The sequence below is a fragment of the Ornithodoros turicata genome, chromosome 3 (genome assembly GCF_037126465.1).
Source record: "Ornithodoros turicata isolate Travis chromosome 3, ASM3712646v1, whole genome shotgun sequence".
Taxonomy (NCBI): Eukaryota; Metazoa; Arthropoda; class Arachnida; order Ixodida; family Argasidae; genus Ornithodoros; species Ornithodoros turicata.
The window spans coordinates 46,327,782-46,346,097 of record NC_088203.1 but is presented as its reverse complement, the minus strand read 5'-3'; the positions used below and the strand labels follow the sequence as shown (position 1 = coordinate 46,346,097).

At 45.6% G+C, this 18,316-nt stretch overlaps 1 protein-coding gene across 1 annotated transcript; it reads right to left on the bottom strand.

Moving 5' to 3' along the window:
- Window positions 1-8,384: 8,384 nt before the first annotated feature.
- LOC135389426 (uncharacterized) lies at window positions 8,385-10,652 on the bottom strand. The gene has a single exon (XM_064619475.1). The coding sequence runs from the start codon at window positions 10,650-10,652 to the stop codon at window positions 8,385-8,387; it is 2,268 nt and encodes a 755-aa protein (XP_064475545.1).
- Between the last annotated feature and the right edge of the window lie 7,664 nt (window positions 10,653-18,316).

Below are 18,316 nucleotides of genomic sequence, written 5' to 3'. Positions count from 1 at the left end.
GCCTTTGGGAAGGATTTTTGTAGGAAGCGTTCGCGAAGTGATTCGGATTTGACCCCGTTTGGGGCTGCTGGTTCTGCTTATGACCATCTTCCAAAACTTTGACGGCAGTGGTAGGATGGTACAAGCTCCTGAGCAATGAAGTCACGAAAATTATCTTTCTTTTTCTTCTTCTTCCTCGTCATCATTTGCTTCGCGAACTTGGCTTCTCTGCCGTGGCGTCGATAGAAGCAAAGGCTCCAGCAGCTCAGCATGGAGCAAGCTCTAAGAGCAGCATTATTCGGTTTGAGTAAATTTAGCACGCGCTTCATCTTGGCGGTGTAAAAAGATGACGTTTACTTGGCAAATTTCATATTTCACTTGGCAAAAATTTACATAATTAAACTCAGGGTACATGACATGCACATAGGGAGGTGGCCAAAACCTATAAGAAGAAATGCCGTTGACTGCATGATACTATAGGTGGCGTATTTTTCTTTTTTTGAATTCAATGACACGTTTTTTGGGACACCCTGTATATGAACATTCAAATAAAAGTTAAGCGTCAGTTTTGTGTAGTGGTGTTCATACTGTTCAATGGAAAGCTTGGTGCATCGCGAAAAGCCGAGAAAGGGGGGAGAGCAGTCAGTGTATAAGCCCTGTTCTGAAAGCGAAAGCGTTTGCTTGTACGACGAAGGTATAAAAGGGACAGAGTGCTCCTACCTGATTCGACAATCTGTCTTAGCAGACGTCACCACACTGAATATGGCATGAATATGGCAAGGATTTGTGCGACATTCAGAGCGTGCATCACGATGGTCAAACTTTTGCGCCCAAAACTCTATACGTAGTGCAACAGTGTATCACTGCACAATGCGTGAAACGCAATTATATTGGGTAGCGAAATAATGGGCTGTAAAAAAAATCCCGCAGGCAAAATTTTAGCTAACCTATGCGGTGTCCAAAAACGGAAGATAAGCCGAGTTTCGTTGGAACGCATTGAGGTGCTGTCTTTACCACAACATTCCAAGGCGGAAGCTCGTCCCTCAGCCGTAATCATAGCATGACGCATCAGCACTCCCACATTTTTTCTTTTTTGTTATTTGCGGGTTATTGAATTCGTAGAACAGTGAATTGCAGTAGCACACGAATTCTGACTATACAGGGTGTTTCAGTTAAATCCCCGGGCTAAATAATTCGCGAACGGGTGCACCAATCCACGAGCTTCCTTTTTTACAAGCATCTGTCCGATACCACCTACAAGCTGCGCACCGTGTGAATGAGTGGGATGCGCTCATTATTAAAATAAAAATGCAAATGAGTTTCGTAAAAAAAGCGTAACTTCTAAAGCAGGGCGCTGTCGGCATTAAAATGGGTACTACCCCTTTTGGGACCTTCAGTGGACACCTTTTAGAGAAAAATCTGCCACCGAAGCGGGTCATTTGTTGCAGTAATTAATTGGTTTCGGTTTACGTATTTTTTTTTCGCGGCTGGTCGCGGCGAAGCGCAAAAGGCCGTATTTCATTGGTGTAATTCATTGGTGTAAGGACGTAATTCATTGATGGATAAGGGAGTGAAAGAGCGTCCTTTTGTGCTTCGCAGCGACAAGCCCCGACAAACATACGTAAACCGAAGCCAATTAATTACTGCAACAAATGACCCGCTTCGGTGGCAGATTTTTCTCTAAAAGGTGTCCACTGAAGGTCCCAAAAGGGGTAGTACCCATTTTAATGCCGACAGCGCCCTGCTTTAGAAGTTACGCTTTTTTTACTTAACTCATTTGCATTTTTATTTTAATAATGAGCGCCTCCCACTAATTCACACGGTGTGCAGCTTGTAGGTGGTATCGGACAGATACTTGTAAAAAAAAAGCTCGTGGATTGGTGCACCCGTTCGCGAATTATTTAGCCCGGGGATTTAACTGAAACACCCGGTATATATATATATATATCACGTAGCGATGGAGGGAGAGGAGGTACTGCACAGGCTTCATCTATCTAGTTGGCGTTGGCCGAGCCCTTAGTAGCCACCCATTGGCAGGCCCGTCGTCGACCCGGTTTCAGTCGTCGTTCAGCACACCATTCATTGTAGCTCATCATAGTGCACGCGCTTCTCATAGCATGTACTCGCGACCTATACAGGGTGTCCCAGAAAACGTGTCATTGAATTATAATAAAAAAACTACACCACCTAGAGTCATGCGGTCAATGGCATTTGTTCTTACTGGGTTTTTGCCACCTCCTCATGTGAATGTCGTGTAACGTAAGTTTAATTATGTAAATTTTTGCGAGCTTAAGTCGGAAATTTGCCTAGTAAAGGTCACGTTTTTACCCCACCAATGTGAGGAGCGTGTCTAAGTTACTCAAATTAATGATAATTGACAGAGATATTCAGGAGCTATCCCATCGGAAAAAATAGCCGAACATCATGCTCTACGGAGGTCGCACAGAATAGCGCACGATGAATTTTTCAGCGCAATCTTTGTCAGTCCGACGAAAGGAGGGTGGAAACACAGCCCTCCCCGGCATAGCAGAAAGAGATAAAACAAGCACGGCTTATCACGTCCGACTTTCGCTGCCATAATGCTTTCCCTCTCCCAATTTTAGGAACTGTTACTTTTTCTACTATCACTCTGTGGGCTGGCTTCGGAACCTCCTTTCGTCGCACACAGAGCGATTGCGCTCAAAAAGTCATCGCGCGCTATGGTGCGGTGCTCCGAAAATCATGATATTCGGCTATTTTTTCCGGTGGGATAGCTCGTGAATATCACTGTGAGTTATCGTGAATTTGAATGAATTCGGCACGCTCTTCATATTGGTAGGGTAAAAAAGTGACCTTTACTTGGCAAATTTCCGAGTTCAGTCCGCAAATATTTACATAATTAAACTTGGAGTACATGACATTCACATAAGGAGGCGGCAAAAACCTAATTAGAACAAATGCTGTTGACCGCATGATTCTAGGTGGCGTAGTTTTTTTATTATAATTCAATGACACGTTTTCTGGGACACCCTGTATATCTTACACATATTCATCTCCCGATTAAAGTCAGTTAATTGAGGTTTAGTTGTTCAAAATGCTCTCTATGATGAACTGGGGAAAATCTGGGGGGAAATTCGGCGCATTCGTAGTTTTATTTTGGCTCCAGGTACGTAAGTGCCGTCTTTTCCTGGTTGCCTTCTAGGAGTTCCGAGTGGTCTGTTAGATATATTTACACAATGTGTTGTCTAGTTTCGTTTTCGTGTTCGTCTGATGTATGCTCACGTGTTTGTTCACTTTCATCTTGCGCACACTGCGTGTCTCGCGTGACACGCTTTTCCTTTACTTTTTCCCTTTTCCTTCACGAGTAAAGTCGTTCCTTGTTCGACTCTTGCTGTGGCCTCTGTCTACTCATACCTGCGCAGCGCTAACAGGTTATGGGCCCAGGACGCAAGTGAAGACGACAGGTCAGGATGCAAGAGAAGACGACAGTTCAGGACGCAAGTGAAGAGGACAGTCCAGGACGCAAGTGAAGATAGCGACCGAAGCCCGAAGCGACGTTAGCGAAGCCAGACGCCAGGAACACAGAAGTAGTGCCTGGGACGACAAAGCGATTCTGAGCGACGCATACCGAGACGGGGCGACAGTCAAACCAGAGAAGATTCAGCAGTCATGGCTTTCAGCGACGAATTCAAGATCATGAAACTGAATTCAGAGAACTACCATTCGTGGTCGATTAGGACGAAAGCTGCACTCGTACAAAAGAATTGCTGGGAAGCAGTGGATCCTGGATACTCCGGCTCAGAAATGACAGACGAGGAGAGGAAACACAATAACAAGGCCCTCACTTTCCTGTTCCTTGTAGTAGAGGACAGTTATCTGGACGACATTGGCACTTGCACAACCGCGAAGGAAGCGTGGGAAATCCTTCGGGAAATTCACACGAAATACGGATTGCTGCACGTCCTACAACTCCTGCGAGATTTTATGAATGTCCAGAAGAAAGACGATGAACCGATGAAGGAGTACCTGAGCCGCTTGATGGACCTACATCGCAAGTTGAGTAACGGTGGATACGGATTCACTGATAAAGAGGTTGCGCTTGTCATGCTGATGGGACTGCCGGAATCTTACGAAGCCCTCATCCTCAAGTTGGAGCAGGACGAAGCCACACTCACCGCTAAGGAAGTGAAGGCAAGACTCTTGGTCGAGGAAAAACGCAAGAAACGTCGAGATGAAGGGCAGACGACGGAGAGTGATGGTACAGCAAGAGCTCTGTTCACCAAACGGGAAGCTGAGATGATGTCCAACAAGTCAGTAGGCGACAACATGTCCAACATGTCTGAAGGGAAACCGTCCTCTCGAGGCCGTGGAATGAAGAGTTTTCAAAAAGTAAGATACGATGTTGGAAGACGACGTGTGAGATGCTTCGCCTGCGGGAAACTGGGACACATCGCCAAACACTGTGAAGAGGTTGATGACGACGCCACACCGCAGAAATCAACAGGACGACGACAACCGAAAAAGGTGATTCACGCATCATTATCGGTGTCAGATACAAGATCTGGGAGTCATGCTGTTTGGTACATGGACAGCGGAGCTACAGACCATATGACATCAAATAGGACGAAATTCGTGGAGTTCCAGCCATATGAATCTACTGTACACACAGCGAATCAAGACGTAATGAAAGTCCTCGGACTTGGCGAGGTGAAATTCCAACTAAAAGAAGAGTACGGTGGGAATTTCTTAACTCTCAAGGACGTGCTGTACGTACCCGAGCTAGACGGCAACATCCTATCTGTAGGGAAAATTGAGGAACTTAATTTCAAAGTAACATTCCACAATGGAAAAGCAGAAGTGCGACGGAGCAACGGTGAGACCATCTTATCGGCAACAAGGTCGGGAAGATTATACACGGTAGAAGAGTTGTGCTCGTCATCGAGGCTATCGAAACGTGGTTGTACTGCAGATGCATCGTTGTGGCACCGTCGACTCGGCCATCTCCACCTGGATGCCGTATACCAGCTCTGTCCAGAAAGCTTCAGGAGCGATGAAGGAAGATGCTCGACGTGTGTGGAAGGCAAGCTCAGGAGAAGTAGTTTTCCGACCAGCGACGTCACAGTGAGAGCTACAGCGCCGTTAGAACTGATCCACTCAGACGTGGGGAGTGTGACACCAACTTCGAAAGGAGGTTCGAAGTATTTCGTGACTTTTATTGATGATTACTCCAGATACGCAGTCGTGTACCCTATGAAAAGGAAGAACGAAGTCCTTAAAAAGTTTGATGAGTATAGACGGATGGTGGAAAATCTTCACGGCACTACCATCAAGACCCTTCGAAGCGACAACGGTGGCGAATATGTTGGAGAAGACTTCAAACAATACCTGACGAAATACGGGATAACACGACAGTTGACAATGCCTGGGACACCGCAACAGAACGGTATAGCTGAGAGATACAACCAAACGCTGATGGACATGACGAGATGTCTGTTGATTGAGTCCGGCATGACTAAAACACTTTTGGCACATGCGCTCGATACAGCAGCGCACATACGTAACAAGTGTCCTTCAAAAGCCGTCAACCATCAAGTGCCGGAAACACTATGGCTCAACCGAGAGGCCAAAATAGACTACCTCAGAGTCTATGGATGTCGAGCTTGGGCAGTACAGCAGAGACAACGCAGAAAGACGAAGTTGGACCCCAAAGCGGTCGAATGCATTCTTGTAGGTTATCCTGAAGGTGTCAAAGGATACAAACTGTGGAACATGAAGAATGATGAATTCTTCTTGAGCCGTGATGTTGTTTTCGACGAAGGCATATTTCCCTGCAAACCCGAGACTGTCGAAACAGTCACGGAGCCAGTGACTGCGGAGTCATGTAACGACGACGGAATCGTAGTCGTAAATCTTGAAGTCAACGACGAAGACGAGGCCCCAAAGGAGACTCCTATACGAGAACCCGAACAACAAGAAGTGACATGCCAATGTGCAAACAGAGACGAAGAGCTCGTCGATGAAGCAGGTCTAGTGGAGGACGAAGTAGAACAGCTACCAAGACGATCTCAACGACTAGCGAACAAACCACGGCCAAACTACTGTTACACGGTCTCACAAGCCGACGCTATTCCCGATCCTATCACTTTGGAAGAAGCATTGTCGATGCCTGATGGCAATTATTGGCAGGAGGCCATAGATGAAGAACTGGGAAATCTAGAGAGGAACGGTACGTGGGAAATTGTCCCAAGACCGCGCGATCAAGGAGTTGTCAAATGCAAGTGGATATTTCGAAAGAAATATGACGAGAACGGGAATCTACAACGGTACAAAGCACGACTTGTCGCTTGTGGCTATTCTCAAGTCCAAGGAATTGATTTCAACGAAACTTATTCACCCGTTATAAAGATGAAGTCAATACGGATACTCCTTGCGGTTGCAATTGAGAGAGATTGGAAAATACATCAGGTTGACATTACAGCAGCATACCTGAACGGAATTCTAAAGGAAACCATATATATGGAGCAACCCACTATCTTGTGTAAAGAAGACCAGGACAACGTTTGCCTGTTAAAGAAAAGTCTTTATGGACTCCGTCAATCAGGGAGGGAGTGGAACATAAGATTGGACGAACTCCTAAAGAACGAAGGCATGACAAGGTCAAAAGCAGATCCCTGCGTTTACTTTTGTGAAGACCTCATTATAGGTGTGTATGTGGACGACATACTCATCCTAGCGAAGACGGAGAGGAAAATTGAGTACTTTAAGCAGAAACTGCGAAGTGCATTCGAAGTAAAGGACCTTGGTGAAGCGAGCCACATACTATCTATGAGAATCAGAAGAAATGAAGACGGAAGCCTGATCCTGGACCAAACGAAGTATGCTGAGGAGCTCGTGGAAACCTTTGGCATGAAAGATGCGAGGGGAGCTTCGTCACCACTAGATCCAGGAATGAAGTACAAGAAAGCGTGTGATGACGTCGAGGCAGCGAATGCATTGTCTCATCAGTACCGTCAAGCGATTGGAGGGCTACTTTATTTAGCTGGAGGGACGAGACCTGACTTGGCATTCGCAGCGTCATATATGAGTCAGTTTAATGTGAAGCCTACCGAACAGCATTGGAGCGGATTGAAGCACATGCTACGCTATCTCAAACAAACGAAAGACGTTGCGTTAACGTTTTCAAAGGCTGGGAAGCAAATTCAAGCCTTCTGCGACGCAGACCGGGCGACTGATTGTGTTGACAGACGTTCTTTCAGTGGCTACGTTTTTACGCTAGCAGGTGCAGCGGTATCCTGGAGTAGCAAAAAGCAGACGTCAACCGCACTGTCAACAGTCGAAGCGGAGTATATCGCAATGTGCCACGCAACTAAAGAGGTCTTGTGGTTGCAACATTTTACGAAGGAAGTGGGAGCGAGTGAATTCATCGGTGAGCCACATACCCTCTTCGTTGACAATCACACACTAAATTTTTTTACACCCATGTCAGTGTAAGAGAGGTGTATTTTGCCATATACACCCTACCTACACCGTTAGTACACTCATTCAACAAAAATCCTACCAGAGGTGAGTGTAAATTGGGTGTAGGGAGGTAATACATGCGATTAGGGTGTGCTAGGGGTGTAAAGTGTGCAACCTTTATGAATCACCATGTTGGTAGTGTGAGAATCTATGTCCATGTCCTCTTGAAAATGCCCTTACTTGATTTGGCACAACATGATTAATACATGATGCAGTTTAATGTGAAGAAATATGAAATATATTTCACTTTTTACATTTTTGCAAGAATTGTCAAATCTGTAAATAAGGGCAACAGAGCAATAGTGCACAGCACAGTAGAAATTCATGGGAACCGGTCCACTCGTCACAATCCCACTCGTCACAGGATAATTGGTCACATCGGCCCTCTGGTACAAGGTCCTTTTGTCACCGGAACACTTGTCAAGGGGGCGGTTCGTCACCGGAACACTGGTTGCAAGGTTGACCCCGTTCCAAAGGGAATGCGTTTCACTGTGTTTTACCAAAGGGATTAGTCCAGTGCCCGACCCACACCTCCGCGAACCCGGATTCCGAAGACCGCCGTAGTTCATGTAGAATATGCACCCATCGAGACTGACCAAGGTTAGGTCAAAAGAGCCTTTTACTATTTCACATGCTGGAAAGTGGGTCAGCTCATATAGAATATGCACCCGTCCAGACTGACCAAGGTTAGGTCAGGAGAGCCTTTTACGTATTTCACATGTTGGGGAGTACGGTGCGGTGAGCAGGTGGCAGGTCCACTGTGACGATTATTCCGGCGTGACGGTAGTTCCTCGTACGAGATGCACTGTGATGAGTTGCAGCACTTGACGAGTTCACCTATGACCAGTTGGCTTGTGACGAGTTCTCCCAACCCCGAAATTCACACATACTTTGGCTTAGTTCACACCCTATGTGTATACATTAGCACATCTTCCTAATGCAGTGCATGACGAGCATTTATCACATGCCTTGCCTTGTCTGTGTAGGAAAAGTTGCTCACTCTCAATGTTCTGAAGGTCCCTCACAACTGTGTGCTGAGAAGTAGACTGCACAACATAGACGTGAAAATGTCTGTCAAATTCAAGTGTTTCGAGAACTTGTGCAACACCAAGTACCAGGCGGTTCACCGTGTAAATGTCACATAGCTGGAGGAACACAGGGAGCTCATCATCACTAATGTGGCGCACAAGAACAGAGCCTGATGAGTACACAGCGCCATCAACTGTTATGGACTTCACCACAATTATATTATCAGAACTGATGTTCTCAGCACATAGAAAATTCTTTAAAACGTCAGGTACGTGCTCAAGGATGCAAGGTCTGCTTCCAGTTGTGGTCAACTTGGCTTCGCAGTGGGATTGTGAGAAGAGGTACATCTGCAGGTATTGATGCCTTGTAGCCAGACTAAAAGTTATGTTTCTGAAGTTGCGAATTTTGCGCGCAATGTCTTTGAAGTATTGGTGCTTCGCTTCAAAGCGCATTGCCCATAGGTTGATTAGAGGTCCATACCTATAGATATATGAAGGATAGTGAATTAGGTAGTGCATCTTGGGTGGTGTTGCAACAGATGGGAAAAGGCTGTGAAAGTCCATCAAGAAGAAATAAATGAGACGCTGCAAGTACGGTACACAGGACACAGGGATCCTTCTGCACATTATCAGGTCAACTACCTGCCTCAGTAGTGTATATACTTTCCATGCAGGACAATCAGAGGGTACACGATCTCCCACATAGAGAGACAAATGCCGGAAAAAACAAAAAAATTGACTAGCATTTCCCTTCATGCTTCCGGTGCCATGGATGAATTCTCTTGACACAGGCTGTGGCTTGTTTCTGTTGTCATATGTGGAGTACCCAAAATGAATTATTTCCTTGTTGAGGTCATCAATGGAGAAAAAATTTAAAGAAATGAGGTTTGAAAGTATGTGTTTTATAGCAAATGGCAAGACCCCTTCGTGAATGTCGTGCATGACGTCAGGTGGCAAGTGTTGCGTAGGATCAAATCCGGAAAACGTCAGTTCGCATGGCTCTCTTACACCGTAAAGTGACACTGTGGGTGCACCAGCATTGTGCATTGTTAAATGATGTTGATGACCACTAGGTGTACGGAGTACAAACTCCTGTTCAATATGCTTGATGCTGATTTCATGGCGAAGAGCCAGACAGAATCTGCAGATCCTTCCATGCGAGAAACTGCACTTAAATCCACCAAGTCTATGTTGTGATAAATTGTCCCCGGTAACTACAAATACTGTTCCTTTTATCGGATGACCTTCAACCTCAATGCCTTCAGTCTCAAGACGGACAACATCTTCCAAAAGTGGGCGAAGAATGCTGTTCAGCCCGTACGTACTGACATGTTTGTCCCTCACAAGCAGAGCAAGGTGGATGCTCAAAAGTGATGATCTAGATTTCTGTGGCAAGTTTAGAATGGAGAAATACACTGCCATCAGTTTGTGCAGTTCTCTTTTACTTCCTAGAGGGTCACATACTTCGAACTCGTTGCTATATAGCTGTATGCACAGTTTCGATTTGTCCCCACGGAAGTATGCGTGATCATGGAATGCTGTTCCATCAAACACCGATGTGAGATAACCATTGTGTGATGTTGATGGGCGTAGTTGTTCAGCCATACCTGGGGACTGCAGCAGATGTTTCAATACCTCACATATTGGGACGTAATGGCACACATTGGTCGCACCGTTTTCAGTTTGCCCGAGGACAATCGTGCGTGGCTCCACAAACGGCAAGAACAACTTCCAATAGGACTCCCGGCCATTTTTGGTGCTCAACTGCTCCATACTCTGCTCCACAACTGATGTCAATCTTTCTTGAATGTCACTCGCACAGCCTTGTTCAAGCAGTCCTTGAATGTACAGCATGATATCATTCACAATTTCATTGACAGTGGAATCTGGTATACGCCTCCCTTCTTTCCATTTGAGAATTAGCAGAGCAAACTCCTTCACACTGTCTCGTGTTAGAACTCCGCAGTCTGTCTCAGGGTCTTGTTCATGATCAACCTGGTCACTGGGTCCAGGGCTGCTGGTCTCTGGCTCACCATGAAGACTTGCTTGTGGTTCATGGGAAGTTTCCTCTGCGTCCTCCTCAAGCAGACTTTTATGCTGGTGTGTAACATGTCGTCGGTATGCTGAGTACCGTTGGAAGGTTCTCATGCACTGATTTAAACCGCACACCCAGTTGCCCTCATGTCCATGGCACGTGCGAAAGTGTCGGAAAAGACATTTTAGGGTCACAGTCTTCCAGTTGCATCATGGGCAGCAAAAGTGGCGCACCCCAGGCATGAGAAAGTGCACGTGCAGTCTTCTACGGGACACATGCGTCAGTGGTCTTCACCCTGCAGTTGTGTTGCCATGATTTATTAACACAAGAGTTACCACAAATGAGGAATGAGTTGAACTGCAAGGATTGTATGCCAGAAAATTACTGCTGTTTACTGGGCAGTTTCACCAACATCATTGATGACTTAAACAACGATGAGATGAATAGTTCCTTAACAGAGAATTATTGCGTATAATTCTTCTTAAAAATGTTGTTTAATGCTACTAGACTTCACGTGGCGTCGCTGTAACTAATATTTAAAACAAGCCCTTGAGGGTTAACTACACGCATGATCTCTACTCACTTGACATTAGAGGAAAGAGACGACAGCAGCGGTTGATTTGAAACAGAATGTGGATGTATTCACAGACCGGTCATATAGTCATCTTTTGCCAGAAAAATCAGTGCGCTGCACCCTTTTTTCTACCTGCACCTGTCTGTTTTACCTGCTTGAAAACACTCTGTACAACGGTGGTTTATCCAGACTTCCAAGCACAGAGGGATGTTAGAAAAAGTTGGGGGAGGGGGGGTCATTATTATAGTTACGTCATTACAACTGAACATATTAACGACATGTGTGTAAAGCTAAAATCACAAGGGCACCCCCTGTAGGGAGCACACAGCTGAAAAAGGGGAATGTCACTGAACATTTGATGTGGGGGGGAGGGGGGGGGGTCTGGATAAATCACTGGACTGTACAATGCCTCAGGTTCGCCACTGACGACTTCACAAAACTATCCCTATATTCATTGCATGTTAATCGAAAGCGTATCTAGTGCTTCAGGATATATACTTACATGTTTAGAGCTGTAACATCGCTGGGTGGACGAGCGAGCAATGCGGTTGTCAAGAAGAACTTCGAAGCCGAATGTTTATAACGCCCGAGCCCCCGAAAGCGAAAGCGATGCAGTGACGCTCCCGATCACCACGATGTGAGGATAGGGGAGCGATGATTAGCAGTGGTAGAGCCATATTCACGTGATACCAACGTCTTTCTAGAAAATTTCTGGAAATTTTCGACGAAATGATTGAGTGTGGCAACCAGAGTCGGGATTATGTGTCATCGCACCGAGTTTAAGATGCATTGCGTTACAAGCGTTAAAGAGTTTCGTTTTCTCTTGGTAGTCTGGCAACAGCAACACGTAATGCTCTTGCAAGTGCCCGCAAGTTTGACGGCGGCGAGGAACGCGTGCGTTCAGTTCTTGTTTGTTCCGTTCTACCCCGCTCGTGTTCGTCGATAATACGTCGAGAGAAGAAACCCCGAACCATCTTCGTAAAACTGTATGAATGGCGGAGGTTACATGCCTCGTTGAAGTTGTGCCGGACGGGGTTAAGAGAAAATGTATGCTGGAGACGCCTAGCCTTGCCGGGCTACGGACAGCCGTTGCGTCCTGCAGCGTTTTGGGCCCCTTTGCAACAGTTGAACAGACTAGATACCAGGTAGGTTAATCTTTTATTTTGTTTTTACTTTGCTGCTTGATCGCTAAAAGGCACCCATGTGATTTCCTGTAGATATTCGACGAGGACTTTCAGGATTATGTAGAACTTTCAGTGGCTGACACCATTGCTGACAGGTCACGCGTCCGGATGGTTGTAGAGACAGCAAATAATTCACAGAGCTTGAAAGGGACAGTTGATGACGCAACCGGCTCCTTCCCATTGCATCCTTGAATGCAAACGGTACAATTTCGCATGATAATTTTCTTGTCGCGCTTTCGTGTTCTCTCGCAAAGTGGAACGGTTTATTCGAGAGTAATTATATGACCCATCTTGGCAGTCGATTTCTAGTGTTAAATATGAAATACTATACGCAGCTGCAGTTTGAAGTGGAACAGTCCGACAGCAGGGCAGGAACACCGCCGACACCAAGCAACCCAGACAGAAGCGTTGGAAGCGTCTACTCACTGTCAGCTCTCAGGTAAATGACCACGGTTGCTACTCAGTATTGTCTTCCATATGTATGAGAAAGCATGCGGCCACGCTGGTCACTTATTGGAAAGCAGTCAGTTGGTTGTGCACAGTTTTAGTTCCAAAGACCAAAAGAAAAGCTTGCACCATTTCCAGTTCATACTTTGCAATAGTACCAAGACCATGGTTGTCACTGAATGCAGTCTTTCACCACATTTGCCTTAATTTTGTTGTAATCACCGTGACTGTGTAATCACTGGTGTGTTTGGTCCGTTCATCTTCTTTCTTCTGGCATGTATCTTAACAATCCACCCCAGAAATGTTCTTTCCAAAGGGTCCGGAACTGTGGGCCAGGACTGAGAAGGGGCTCACAACTGGTTTATAAGGCAGTTGCACAGGAACTTGAAAGTAGATTGTGGCTGTCCCAATCCAACATCTGGGGCCCTATTCTCGTCTATGTAATGGACCTCAATTGCTTTGTGCCTTTGTCCGCCACCGGTCATTATGTGAAGAAGGCGTGACGACTAGTGACAGGAGAGGCACGAAGTAATTGAGGCAGATTATTTTGATGACTGATAAGTTTCACAGGGTGTCTATGAAATTGCAGCTGATAAGTTCCCATTTCATTCAACAAGGTTTTGTTTTAGTTTTTGCACAGGTACATTTTTGATGTTCATTAACAAGAAGTATAATAGTGTCCCCTCTCCCTTTGTATAGTACAGTGAAGGCATGCAAGGTGTGAAGGTGTCAGTTCCTCACACTAAAATAAATTAAGGTTGCCTACAACAATGCATGTGACTTTCTTCTGGCGAAAAAAAAACTGGTGGATTTGAATGAGACCTTATTTTAGTTTTCAGTATATTCTGTTATAAAATAAGCACTTGCCAGTAGCCACTGATGAAAGCTAGTACCTGTGGACGCTTAATAGTAATATGGCGCCCCCACCCCCTTTTTGTTTTTTCCCCAAGGCCAATGAATCGACTCTTACGTTTTAATTATCCCTCCATTGGAGATTGCATAGCACGATCTGTGCTCACCAGTCGTCAGTGGCTGTAATAGCTGTCCCAATTTCCCAAACTCATAAATCCTGTTTTTTCTTTTTTTTACCAGATTATCTGGCACTTCTTTGACTTTTCCAGTTGTGTTGCTTGCAATTTCCTGATAATTCCAGTTTTATAGACATCCTGTTTCAATGACAAAATGAGATGGAACGCATTCATTTGGTAGGGAGTAGTCCCTGCTCAGTGGGGGGTCTTCATCATCGCATTTTCTTCGCAGAATGTCCTGTGACCACAGCAGCATAGTACAGGTCCTATTCTTGTAAAATTTTGTGTAATCTGTTATTATTTGTCAACATACAGCAGGCGAGAGCAATTACAATGCCATAGGGAATGGCTTTCACATGCCGTCAGCCAATTAAAAAAACACATTACCATGCAGCCTACTTGCTGTGTCTGTGTTTTCACCTTGCGATAATGAATGAACACTATAGAGATATAAAAACAGCTACAAAAAAGCAATCCGAACTATGGAAGCATGCTCAGAATACAGGGCATACTCTATATTTAGATGAGCCACTTATGTTTGCAAGAGAAAATTGTTCGTGCGTACGCAAACAGTTGGAATCCTGGTACATTTGTAGAGGAGGTGGTGTCCCTCTACATGAGTCCTGACCGGCGATGATGGAATGTCCTAGCGGGCAGATGGTCGTGGCCTCACGCTAGGACGGTGCCGGTAGAACTGCCGTGCCAGCGCCGTAGCGCGTGGCAGCAGAGGCACGTCTTCGTCATCACACACGGGCCGCCACATCACTCCCCCCCTCAGACGCGGAGCGGTGTAGAGCTAGCGGTTGGGGTCCGCGTCGATACATGAAGAGGAGGAAGACGGGCGACACGTGGAACAGGGACGACTTGTTCAGAAATCGCAGTAGCAGCAGAATGGTTGGTGCGGGCAAGCGCTGACCGGGCGGGTTCCAGGGGCGGTGTGAGGGCAGGTATGCCTTAGTAATTCAGAGAGGGGCGACAGAACCGCGACCGGTTCGTGAGCGCTGGGCTCGTAGTGTTGTCGCCAAGGAGACTGTGGGGAGGACCATCGTGAAGCACGGGGAGACCGGGAGTAAAACTCACTGTGGCCTCCGTGCGTGTCCCCGGTGGAACGTTGGTCCCGGAGCCTCTTGACCGCATGTGGACGAGCTGCCAGTGTCTTGTATGGAAGCCTGGTGGGAAGGCGAGGCGGGCAGGGTTCTTGGACCGCAAGCGTAGCAGATGCGGGTGGGGCGGTCGACAGCGGCGTACCGCGACCGGTACAGGAGCGTGATGCTCGGGAAGGTGCCGCTGGTGGTAGCCCGAGGAGTGCCATCGTGAAGCGTGTGGCGACGTGACGCAGAGTGCGAGACCATGGCGACGTGATCTGGGTAGATGGGTAAGGTGGGTAGGACCATGGTGTGGCGCGGTCGGGCGTTGCGATGAGTGGAGCCGCGGTGAATTGACGTCGTCGCCTAGCGGTTCCTCGGTAGAACGTTGCACCGCACCTTCGGAGGTGGGCTTGCAGTAATTTGGGATGGCACTTGGCCGAATTATGCCGAACATGGTGTTCGTTGTTCGGGTCACCAAATGTAGAGGAGGTGGTGTCCCTCTACATGAGCCCTGACCGGCGATGATGGAATGTCCCAGCGGGCAGATGGTCGTGGCCTCACGCTAGGACGGTGCCGGTAGAACTGCCGTGCCAGCGCCGTAGCGCGTGGCAGCAGAGGCACGTCTTCGTCATCACACACGGGCCGCCACACATTAAACGAACACAGGGAGCTATCAAGAAACGCCCCGGGCCACTGCCTGATTGCCAGTGATGGGCAAAGTACCTCAAAATTATACTTAAAGTAAAGTACCAAGTACCTGGCATCATTAGTACTTCAAGTACAGTACAAAGTACCCAATTCAAAGTGTACTTCAAGTAAAGTACAAAGTACCAGGCAAAGTACTTCAAGTACTGATCAAGTACATTGCCAATTTAGTTTGTATCACTTTGCATTTTACTGTTTAGCATCTGTGACTTGTTTTTTTTTTTTTTGCAGAAGTTTAGCGAGTATTCTTGACAAATGCTTTGGAGCCATAAAGTCTTAGGTTAAGTGCTAACCCGTGAATATAAACTTAATCAGAGGTCATAATGTGCAGTTACATGTAGGAAGGTAATCAGCAGCTGTGCTGTGATTAAGCAAAATAGTATTACACCCTGACTGATCCAGGATCACCTGCCTAGTGTGGTGTTCTGGTACTAATCTTCTGCTATAGCAGACTAGGAAATTTCAAGAAGAAAAAAGTACAAGGCAACAGAAATTACATATTTCTGGGAATTTCTTGCTGCTTTTTGTTTAGAAAAAGAACATGATGAAAGTAAAAAAGATGAAGCACAGTATAAGCCTTCATTTTTATACGACTGTAATCTGCTGCAATGTAATCCATGTGACCAATTAAAAAAAACGTAAAATGTAAAAATTAAAGACGGTGTGTCTTGCAGAGTGTTCATCATGTAATGCAATCACACATAGAATGTGATATATAATGCATAAATGCTTATTAATTGCGAATGAAGGAGACATTATAAAAAAGCATAGAACTCTGCATTGCGAGAACTGAAATGACAATGGACCAAGTCATTGTGCTGCCGGTTGCGATGTCATAATGTGTGCGTGTCTTTGTATTCCATTCGTTTTACATAATAATAGAAGTGTTGATACTTTTTACACATTTCAAGCCTCTCAACAATAGATGTGCTTCAACAAATGTGCTATTTAAAAACACAAAAATCCTTTTTGGTAAAATGTACCGCATCCCACTAAAAGCGCTGAAGTGACGGCACGAAGACGAAAACTCAGAGATAGCCCTATCTGTGTGTTTTCGACTTCTTGTTGTCATTTTAGCGCTTTTAGTAGGATGTATTTTTGATACTCTTTTGTGACTTTTTGCCTGGAGTCCAAGTTTGGGTACTTGAGTACTTGATGGGAAAGTACTCGGAAAAAAGTACTTGAAGTACAGTACAAAGTACACGATTTAAGATGTACTTAAAGTAAAGTACAAGTACCCAGAAATGTACTTAAAGTACTACTTGAGTACTTGGTACTTCAAGTACTGCCCATCACTGCTGATTGCTACGCCCCATTGGTACTGGGCCATTCCACGCCAGGTGATCTAGAGGTACCACTCGACCCCCTGGAATTTAATGTCAATTTTTTTTGGTGATTCCTCATGACTCCGAAAGCAATAGAACATTGGTCTTTTCTAACGAAATTGAAATTTATGGGGTGCAGAGCCCCTCAAAGGTGCAGTGCTTGGCAAAAACCTATGCCGTTTTAAGTTGGCATACGGCCCACGTAAGGCACCGAGCATGTTAAAAAAGCGTCCTATTTAATAAGGCAGAGTTCACCTTACCGTATGTAAGCAATTTATCAACATCTCACTTGACGGAGTTGACGCTTGTGCTAGGATTGTTTTGTAATATAAAATTCTGGAATGTCTTCTTCACGACTTTTTGTCGTATAGACCCCCTGTTACAAACACATATTTGCCTCCTTGAAGACCTGACAGCTGTGCAGTGAGCGCTCATTAAGCTGGTCATCTTGTGCTCTAATAAACCTTAGCCAGCTCGTGGTGCTGGTAAGTGAGAGATAGGGAAAGACATGGAGGTAGGTGTCCATTAAGGCTTCATGGTAGCATATGGTTTATTTTTGGCTCTGTGGCATCCGTCAGTCAAGTCGTTGACGTGAGTAGTGTAATCACGACATGAACAGTGATCAAGTACTACCTGCACCGAACACAAGCAGGGTATGCTTTAACCAGTAAGTTCTTGGTATGTGCTGTTGTTCCTTTCATTTTTTTTCATGTGTTTGTTACTCATTCCAGTATTGCAAAGAGATCCCTTTAGCTGCCCACTCCTCTTGCACATATATAAAACTTAGTTAATAGCTGTGGCGTACGATCTTTTCGCTCTGTGCGCCAACAGTTGAGATGTACGTATAATTGAAAAATTTTGTTGGTCACGAGTGCTATCTTTTTCACTACCGGATAAGCTATTTCCAGGCATTTATGTTGTGTATGAAGCTATGATACATGTACCGCGTTGTTCAGGTCAGGTCTAACGTTTCTTTCATAGTCATCCTGCATACCAGGGATTGTTATTTCAGGTAAAGATGGACGAGCGTACCCGGACAGGCTTCTCATGTGAACACACTATAGTGTATAAGCAAGACCTTAAAAATGACTTCAGGGAGGCCTGGGACTTTTCGCCTTTTCGTTGGCTTAGATCTTGACTTGAGCAGTTCAACTCACGAAACACCGCTTACTTCATCCCTTGTTACAGTTGTTTCATGGCAGTGATCAGGCTCCAAAAAAATGAAAGGAACAATAGTGCATCACAGGTGAAAGCATTCTCTGCTTGTGTTCGGTGCAGGCAGTATACTTGATCACTATTCATGTTGCGATTACTTTACTCATGTCAGCGACTCTACTGACGGATGCAACACAGCCAAAAATCAAGCTCACGGTACCATAAAGCCTGAATTGGACCCCTATTACCACATCTTTCCTTATCTCTCACT